At 39.0% G+C, this 10,016-nt stretch overlaps 1 protein-coding gene across 2 annotated transcripts; it reads left to right on the forward strand.

Annotated features, from left to right (window-relative positions):
- The first annotated feature begins 1,011 nt into the window (after positions 1-1,011).
- LOC119885085 (protein C19orf12 homolog) lies at positions 1,012-8,540 on the forward strand. Of its 2 annotated transcripts, none has more exons than XM_038695323.1 (3): positions 1,012-1,196; positions 4,365-4,539; positions 7,843-8,540. In XM_038695323.1, exons 2-3 carry the CDS (start codon positions 4,380-4,382, stop codon positions 8,100-8,102), a joined length of 420 nt encoding a protein of 139 aa, XP_038551251.1. In that variant the 5' UTR covers positions 1,012-1,196; positions 4,365-4,379; the 3' UTR covers positions 8,103-8,540. The 2 variants fall into 2 exon arrangements, with proteins under 2 accessions (XP_038551251.1, XP_038551250.1); XM_038695322.1 differs by having other exon boundaries at positions 1,019-1,196; positions 4,332-4,539.
- Positions 8,541-10,016: the final 1,476 nt, after the last annotated feature.

Consider the following 10,016-nt stretch of genomic DNA (forward strand, 5'->3'; position numbering starts at 1 on the left):
TCTCCAGATATAATCCTAAAGTATTTTATCTAGCTCCTTAATAACATTGGTTGGGACGCTAAGTGATAAAGCCACATAAACAGATCTAGATATCCCCTCTGCTTTGGATAAAAGGACCCTACCATGTATAAAATTATCTCTCATTAACCATGAGTTCAGTTTTAATTTAGTTTTTTCATTTACCGAGGATGCATCGGTTGGTAACTTGTGTGAACTTGACGGCAGAGATATCCCAGCATTAATTTCGGCATTCAAGCGAGGGGCTGAAAGAAGCAGCCAACAACTCGTTTTGTACTATTTTCCTGTGTTATTTCATCACTAAATCCATTTCTGAGACGGTTTGAGGCAATAAATCAACTGTTTCGATGTCGAATATTGGCAGTTTTAGTAAAAATGATGGCGAATCTAAAATGTGCTCAATCAGTTGCGACGCTCTGCAGCCGTCAGCTGGGGAAGCTGACGAGCCGGTGTAACACCAAAATCTGTGGCCAGATCCGCTCACAGAGCCCTCAGACACGCAGACCACTGCAGCCAACACAGCAGAGGAAAGACCCACAGCTGTATCATAGTTTTCACCTTCGTACCGCTGTTATTCTGTCTGTACATTCTGAGTAATTGTGTAAGGTTTTAACTTAAATCAAGAGGCATCTTGATGATGTACGAAAAATGGTGATGTGCAAATAAATCTGGTCTTGTGAAACTTTGGGGAAAATGATCAGAAATAGTATGAAAGGGGACTGTCTTTGCTTTATTAACATTATTTTATTATTATATTAGATATTACATTGTTAGTGTAGCCTACAGTAGAGTTGTGGTCACAGTATTTGCTTTTATTTTCTATAATTTTTTTATGTGCAAATATATCTTGGTAAGTTAAAACCTACAATAAACCCGATTCTGAGCTTTTTGTTTTGCGGGATGAAGCCTGGCTGTTATAATAATCAGAGAAATGCAGGCGGCCTCTGTGCTGGGGGTGTTGCGCAATACAGCAAGAACGCATCGTCTCAAACCGCCAGCAGCGTTTTTTGTGTGCTCGTGACAAGTTCATTCTTCCAAGAAGGACTAGCAAGAACGTTCCCCCCAAGAACACAAGTCCATTCTTTGCATTCTTGCTTTTGAGAAACACCCATATGTTTTGGGAAGAGGCGAATGTGTGCAGCACAAACTAGGCATCCGGGACAGGACCAGAACTGAAGGTAAGTTAACACTGAAAGGATTTTTAATGAAAAAAGTTAATTATCGACGATAGGCTCGTGACCGCTGCCTTCTATCTCTTGCCTCAACTTAAAGGGAGACAAGACGGATCACTTGGCGCTTGAAGTCACACTTTGTTCGCTATTAAAATAGATATGAAACTTAGTGGAATTGTGTTGAATTTAAATCAAACCATCGTTGATTAAACCTACTGTCTTCACTGTCATTATGTCTCTTATTTGAAAAAACCCATAGACTTAAAGTAGTTTATTAGACCAGTGCTGGACCCCCAAGTTCACTGACAAACCTGTCCCACCAAACTCCATTCAGAAACCGGGTAAAAGCATTACATCATTTTAATACAAGTAAAAGTGAAACCAAGTTCCAGTTCCTTTAAAGAAGCTAAATAAATAAGAGCATAGGACTTGTATCAGCTTGGATGGTAATTTGTTTAATTGCAAATTTGTTTATAATTACAGTAACCTATCAACCAAGATGAGTCTATACATGTGTTTAATGAGTGGCCCTTTTAACTGGTGACTTTCAGCAGACATTCAAAAGCTGGACATAAAAAAATAATTAAATACGTTTTGCAGACAAATGCAGAGAAATAAGCTCCATCCACTGCTTAAAGCCAAGTCAATATTTTCTCAGATAACATACAACAGGGGTCGGCAATAGGCTGTCATCAACAGAAATGCAATATAAGATCCATGAATATGTTTTCAGTGTTGTATAAAGACATAAACCATCATGTTTTTATTACCTAAGGCCTGTGCCCTAGCCGCGGGTCCCCCTTCCATGGACAGTTTTGGTGTTTGATCCGCATCCATCAACCTACGGACGCTTTTGCAATTCCCCAGTATCTCCGGGCAGAGGACATTTAGGGGAATGACAACTCTTTTAATGTTTTTCAGAATTTTAGTAAAGCTCAGTTCAACTCCGAATTTTATTTTGTAGGTGAAACTAATAAAAAGGAAGTGATAATGTGAGTAACTGTTGCTGCCATGACTGAGATATATTTCAGCAGCGCTATCAAAGCATTTATTTATTTATATTTTTTGCCACTATCAAAGAAAAAATCTAACCGTGGGCCAGATATTATTGTTGGCGGGCAGTTTTGGTAAGGGTCCATAATCACAGAGAGCATTAATGTGTTTCTCTTGTCAAGGTTTGTATAAGCTTTATTTTAATGTCCATCCGTCCATCCATCCATCGTCAACCGCTTATCCTGCGTAAAGGGTCGCGGGGGCTTTATCTAATGTGTGGTTTATTAAGGACTGGTGCAGATTCAGTGACAGTGTTTCACACTCTTGGCTTACATTTTCCATGTTGTCTGTCAGTGGCCAAGTCACAGTAACATATGGTTTTACTGACTAATTAAGTAAATACAATTTCTTAATAAATATAGGGGAGAGCGGGGTATGTTGTCACACTTTTCACACCATCTAATATTTACTGAGCACCATACATCACAATGGTACAAATGTCATACCAAATGAAAGAATGAAGTCTTGGGCAGAAGTTTTGTATTCATTACATCTTCATATCTTATCTCATTATGGAGCTGTAGACTGTTGAATAGAGAGTGTGCACTTGTGACAATTTCCCCCATCGGCAGGTTAAGTTGTCACACTGGATTATCAAACAGTTAGAACACTTAATTGTGAATATTGATTTCAATTTCAAATTGTAACCAGAACAAAAAGTAAAATCAATCAACAATCAAGCCTAGAGAATTTGGAAAAGAAATAATTTAATTCAAAACAAAAATGTTGGCAGAGCACACATTAAGTGGGACAACCTCTTTCTTTGAACTTTAAAATCAAATGTTCTCTGGAGGACAAATGGATCTATGGTAATTGAATGTAATGCTGCAGATAACTTGCTTAAATGTGTAACTTCTTAACTAAACAGATGTGGTGTTTAAACACGCTAATGCAACAATGTGCATTTTTGTACGACGTACATCTGTATCTGACTAATCAGACATGTGCCTGCTGCTTTTAACATTATGTCAGGCGGTGTCATTTCCTAGTCATTCTGTTGAAAATTTTCTTCCTTCCTTCAAAAACACAATTACAAATTAATTACAAGCTTATTTGTCTGCTACCCTTGTTGCCTAACTAAATTAATAACTGGTTCATGTAGTGTGTGTGTGTGTGTCTGTGTGTTTGTATCTACTAACAGACTACATGCCTACGATATAAGACCGTATATACTCTGTCATGAATTCAGTCTTGTCCAGTTACAGTGTGTAATATTCTATTTACAGTATCATTTAATACTTGTGTCAGAGGTAATTACACAATTTCACATAGTTTTTTGAGCATGTTCTATGTGTTTATTTGTACTGGGGCAAGTAATCACATGTGACAACTTGCCCCAAACTGACATGTGTGCTAATGTTGGCTAAATCTCAAAGTTAACTTAACATAGCACTTCAGCTGAAGTATCAAAAGACACGTTATTGTCTCCTCTACTTTGTGCAAAGTTATCATTTTGAACATTCATACCTAATAAGGTTGGAATACATAAAGTGTTAAGTGCAAATGTTTTACCTTTGAAGCAAAAAAATAATAAAATTGTGCTCACCTCTGATTAGAATGACCTTGACCACATGTGAACAGGAAGTTGAACATAGAAAAAGAAGTCACAAAAAATGGCTATTTGATTTTTGACATAGAGCCTCTAGTGTTGGAGTTATGAGCAGTGTGACAACTTACACACGAGATAACTTACCCCGCTCTCCCCAACCTAAAGAAACCTCATTTCTTGAGGCCACTCTCTGTTGTCTCAGAAGAGACACTTTAACGCTGACAATTATTTTATCTCACATTAACGCAGTTTTTATTATTATTATTATTTTGAAAGTCAGTTGCTCACTGGCTCTGAATACACATACAGTCAAACCAAGTTACAGGTGGGGTGGGATGTTGATCAGCCTGCAAATCACCCACCCAAACAAGCAGAGGGGAGGGAGGCTTCGGCAGACTACGCTGGATGCAGCGTGTGGGAGAAGTAGATAAACCGAGACAAGCGATCAAATGCCATAGTGAAGTGGATAGCTACACACTGCGTGCTGATTAGTACTGGGGAAGAGGTCAGTCTAAGGATGTGTCTTTGTTATTTTTTAGGTAACACAGCAGTGTTGATTGTCCTCTTGCCAGTGTCTGAATGCAGGGATGGCTCCAAGAATGGATGATGTCGTGCATCTGTGCTGTGAAATATCAGCTCACGATCAGATCAAGGTCGCGGTGAAAAACTCCACCAAAGGAGCCCTGGTGGCAGGAGGAACAGCCATGCTAGGCGCGCTGCTCATGGGACCTCTGGGGATTGCTGTTGGTAAGACAACAACTGATCCTGACCTCTGTAGCCCACACTGACTGGGGCCTTTGGGATTGTGAGATTTGTAGGATCTCATACCTTGGAGGAAAATTCAAAACTTCACTAGGCTGTCATTCATAGATGAGACATTTTTGGAGATGGAATAACACAAAAGGAGTTATTTAAAGCGTGACCGATGCTTTGTTACAATACTTACCCACCACCTCTTCCTCCTTATTCACTGCTAGATTATTTATTGGCTTTGATCTGCTGTTTGCTGTTTTATATCATGTCAAATTCAAAATCTTTGGGAGTTTTACCTTTGGTCGTACACGACTATCAGTTTGGAGATGTTACCACGGGATCTGTGAACTTGTGTTTTTTAATCACTGTGTGACTGAGAATACCAGACATAGCCTCACTTCTAAAAAGACAAATACAACCTAAATTTCTCTCCAAAAAATAAACATTTAAAAAAAAACTGATTTTTTGGCCACTTGGGGGCAGAACAACAAACTTTATGCACAACATTGACACAGCTAGCAGGTACAGTTGAACATTAGCATTTATTTGAAGTCGTGTTTCTGGGCAGCAGACAGAGCTTTGAAGTCCAATATTCACTCTCCTTTTAGCTGCTTTTGTCTCCTCTAACTCCTGAGAGAAGAGGAGGCGACACCTCACATTACATGTAGTCATTTGATCCATTAATATAAAAATGTTGAAAATATTGATCATGGCATCTTCAACTTCTGATATGTAAAATCACGTCATGTTGAATAGGTCAACAATGTTTTAGTTTGTTTCTGAATACTTTCTGACCTAACTGGCCTTTAAACATTACTTAGAATACATTTGTTGGGGAGGATTTACACTGGTGGATTAATACACAGAAGGTGCTCAAGGGAGTGTTTGGGGCAGTGGTGTATGGAAAAAAATAAAGTGGTAATACAGGAACATGTCACCCAGTGTTATGGTGTGTCTCATGATGTTTCTGATAGCTTTTAGAGAACAGTGGGGCTGTGAAACGTTAGGAATAAGATAGATCAGCTAGTTGTCAAAAGTGAAAGATTGATCAATCAGGCCGATATCTGACATTTGAGATAATCTGCATCGACCGATACCTGCACTCACGAGGCCGATACATCATCCCGAATGACAGCAGATCCAATCTAAAACCATTGGCCAATAGGGATGCACCGCAATGAAAATTCTTGGCTGAAGCCGAATATAATGAAAAACTTTCCTGAATACCGAACAAGGTTTTTCACATTTTTTGCCAATGTTTTCACCATTGCATAAATTAAGTAGTCAAAATGTGCTTTTTACTCAGTGTTTCCCACAGGATGTGGAGAGACTTTGGTGGGTGGGCCTGAGGGTCCAGTAAAGTTAATTACTTGTGTCCATTTACTTTTAATGGTCACATGTAATATTTATGTATATTTTATACTTCATGTGAATATAATCCAATTAATCTTATTTCCATACTGTAAAGGCACCTTATTTTGAAAACCAGACGTTGTCACATGTGTATCCTCGCACTAAATTCATCAAGTCCGACCCTGTTTGATAAATAATGTTGTATGTGGTTCTGGTATTGCGTAACAAGAAGACTTCACCGCCTCTCTTCAGGTAGATGTCTCATCCTGCAGCACTTGTCTTTGTAAAGAGCGAAACTGACAGTTTCTAACGCTAACCTGCCTGTCAGCTCGCTCTGGTTTCACTGGATTTACCATAAAGGCTTGCATACCTGTGCTCTTCAAGTTTAGGTGTGGCTTTATTAATTGCATTCTCAGAAACGAGTGACAGAAACATTCAAAGAGGGTCAGACCGTTTGTTGCCTTTTCTAAGAAGTCAGCCACAGATGGAGTGGATGTGTAGGAGACATTTCAGCAGAACAGTGTCTGCAAACGGCCATTTTTGCGTCTTTCTCAGACACTTTAAAATGCTTCCACATTGTTTGGTAAAATTTTTTCACTCATCCAGAATCAGAAGGAACTTCATTGCCAAGTAATGTTTTACACAAACAAGGTATTTGCTTTGGTGATAAGGTGCGACACGTAGACAAACATACAGTTGACATAAATATATGTAGAAAAATATAAATATGGAATAGACAATGCAAGTTATATAAGAATAATAAAAAGAATAGGGAAAAAGAATACAACTAATTGGAGAAAAAGAACAACGTGGCAGATATTTACATGTGCATTACTCCAGTTTGTGTTGCGACGAAAGAGAATATTGTGTACATAAATATATAAATTGACTATATAAAAATATAGAACAACAAAGATTAACAATCAACAATAAATATGTGTGATGTGGCAGGTTCGTGCATGATATGAAATGAAATAGTATTTACATGTGCAGAGACGTTTGTATTATTTGAAAGGGGGGAGTGTCAGTGGGGGACCCGGGCCTTGTTAATGAGGCTAGCTGCAGACGGGAAGAAGCTGTTTTTGTGGCGAGAGGTTTTGGTCCTGATGGACCGCAGCCTCCTGCCAGAGGGGAGAGTCTGAAACAGTTTGTGTCCGGGGTGGGAGGAGTCAGCTGCAATCTTTCCTGCTCGCCTCAGAGTCCTGGAGGCACGCAGGTCCTGAAGTGGTGGAAGATTGCAGCCAATCACCTTCTCTGCAGAGCGAATGATGCGCTGCAGCCTGCCCTTGTCCCTGGAAGTGGCTGCAGCGTACCAGATGGTGATGGAGGGGGTGAGGATGGACTCAATGATGGTGGTGTAGGTGCACTATCATTGTCTTTGGCAGGCTGAACTTCTTCAGCTGCCGCAGGAAGTACATCCTCTGCTGGGCCTTCTTGGTGATTCGGTGCATCCCTACTGGCCAGAGTTAAATATATAGTGTTAGACTGTAGAGAATAATGCAGCTGAATGACGTCACTTCTGACAAACTGTACCCCACTCTCCCTTAAACACCAGTCACCTTCTGAAATCTACAGCAGAACCCAATTTATGTTTGTTTTATTCATTAATAACAGTTCCTCGTAAAACAACCTGTTACTGGCTGAGATAACATGTATTAGATTGTACTCTGCATGGAATAATGGAATTATACTTGACTTTTCTTTGTTTTGATGTCAGCTCTCTAAACATCATCGGCCATACTACATGTTAGTAGGATCAAATTATTGTTGGTTTGGGTCTTTTTCATGGGATGAAAAATATCAGTCATCACCAGACTTATCCTTTATCCTTGAATTGTTTTCAGTTGTCGTTGCTTCAGATTTACTTCATACTAGTACATGCTTATATTCAATTTATACTCACACAGTAACTCTACCCCTCCACCCTCTCTGTGTCTGTATCAGGTGGAGCAGTAGGTGGTCTGTTGGGCTTCTGGATGACCAGCGGTCAGTTCAGGCCTCTGCCTCAGATCCTGAAGAAGTTGCCCCCTACCGAGCGAAAGAAGCTCTATAATTACATTGTGGCCGTCTTAGGCAACCTAGACTGGACGGACGCGGCCCAGCTCGTATCCCTCGTGATGGGCAACACCACTCTCCATCAGCAGGTCACTGCTGCGTTGCTGAACTACATCAAAAAGGAACTCAGAGCAGAGGTGCTGAATTAGGGTTACACATGGATTTTTCAGGGTGGTCAGGCCAGCCAAACACAGCCAGAGTCTTTTAGAACATATTTGTTTACCTTATTGGAAAAACTGTCAATAATGGATGTTAAACTTTCTGTGTGACTGTGCCAAATTGAGCAACACACCTTTACTATCTTCTGAGTGTTTATCCTAAAAATCAGTGTATAGTTGAATCAATAAAACACAAATCATTGCACAGTAACCATAGAAACCTCACTCAGTACTGAACTCAAATAATGTTTTGTACAACAGACTGACATCAACATCAACTTTCCTCTGCTTTCATAAACTGTGTAAAATATCCTGCTTGGAGAGTCAATTTCTCTGGATTGGAATAAAATCTCTTTATCCATCCTCTCTCAGGGTGTTTTTAATATACCTCTGCTTATGAATTACAAATAAAACAAACGTTTGAAGCTATTCTGCTTGTGACTGATTATTTGCTTATTAAAAGTTGTCAGGATTGTAAGGAGACATTTTGAAAAATACACATCTGTAAGAGAATTGCAGCAACAATTCAACTTCTCACAAGTGCTTAGTATATGACAAATTATATTTATTTAACAAATGAATCGAAGATCAGAAGTCCACCTACTAACTTTTATTGAAATATACTGTAGTCTTTTCTATGGAAGCCCATTACTGTCAGGAAAAGTTAGATGTTTTTCATAAAATAAAATCATGGCAAGTCATATTATGATTGAAATTAGGAGATGTCTTTAAAATTATAATAGTCTATAATTATAAGATTGTAAATAAAAATTTTGACTATGAAAATGTGACTCTTCAATGTAAGAAAAAAGGCTGCATGTGTGCTTTCCAATAAGGTGCTCAGCCTAAAATCTAAAGCAGTTCCTAGGTAGAAAAGGGGGTGCAGCATCAAAACAATCAGTGCTGAGCTTTACATTTTCTCTTATGTAACTGCCGGCAGGTTCCACTTACATTTTATTCCCCATTTGTTTTTGGATTGGTAAATTCTGATAAATGATCTTCAAACTATTTTCAACATTTCACTATATGTACTTGGTGAGGGAAACTGCATTTTACTCTTGTAGGTGACTAATTCAGAACTAGTAGAAGTAATCAGTGCTGAACTTATTTAAAAATAACTCACAAAGAATGCTAAAAACATACAACCTAGGATTACTATTAAGTACGTGTTTTACACGTCATCAAACTATGCTTTTATTTCTTGATAAATTCCATCAGAATGTGATATATTGCATGACATTGCAACCATGTGCATAATACATAATCACACTCAGAAGGAAACTTTAGCTTGGCTCATCAGAGGATTTATTCACTATAGTGTGTACAAAAGATATTCTTTTGTGATTACGTCCACCCAAGTTGGAAATCACTGCAACCAATTCTATTTGTAATAGTGTACCGAGCACCTGGGGCCTCATTTATAAAACTTTGCGTAGGATTTGCGTCAGAAGTGGCGTACGGATGAAACATAGGACTTGCGTACGCACAGAAATATTCGGATTTATAAAACCGTGCGCACGCACATCCTACGCATTTTTCCCTTAATAAATCACAATCAATTCTAAATGTAGCGCAGCTTTTGCGGCTTCATGTCACGCCCATAGTTGCCCATAAATAGTCCGTGAAACGCCCACAAGTTAATATTCATCGATTGCGAAATCATGGCAAACACAGAGAGGAAATCAAAAAAACGAAACTTCACTCAATGTGAAGTAGAAGTTATCGTTGGCGAGGTGGAAAAGAGGAGAAAAATGTTGTTTGGAGGGCACAGTGTGGGCATTACTAATGCCAAAAAGGCACTTGAGTGGCAAAAGGTTGCAGACGCCGTAAATGCTGTAGCCTAACAACCTCGGACTGTGGCTGAAATAAAAAAGAAATGGTCGGACATCAAAGTCGAGGCAAAAA

This window comes from Micropterus salmoides, unplaced genomic scaffold (assembly GCF_014851395.1).
Source record: "Micropterus salmoides isolate LMB-PRFRI ecotype aquatic unplaced genomic scaffold, ASM1485139v1 Ms_hic_scaffold_391, whole genome shotgun sequence".
Taxonomy (NCBI): Eukaryota; Metazoa; Chordata; class Actinopteri; order Centrarchiformes; family Centrarchidae; genus Micropterus; species Micropterus salmoides.

Bases quoted from the DNA above. Each gene is read 5' to 3' on its own strand.
- LOC119885085 (XM_038695323.1), top strand. From the start codon at position 4,380: ATGGCTCCAAGAATGGATGATGTCGTGCATCTGTGCTGTGAAATATCA. The intron at 4,540-7,842 runs GTAAGACAACAA...TGTCTGTATCAG, and splicing joins ACCTCTGGGGATTGCTGTTG to GTGGAGCAGTAGGTGGTCTG.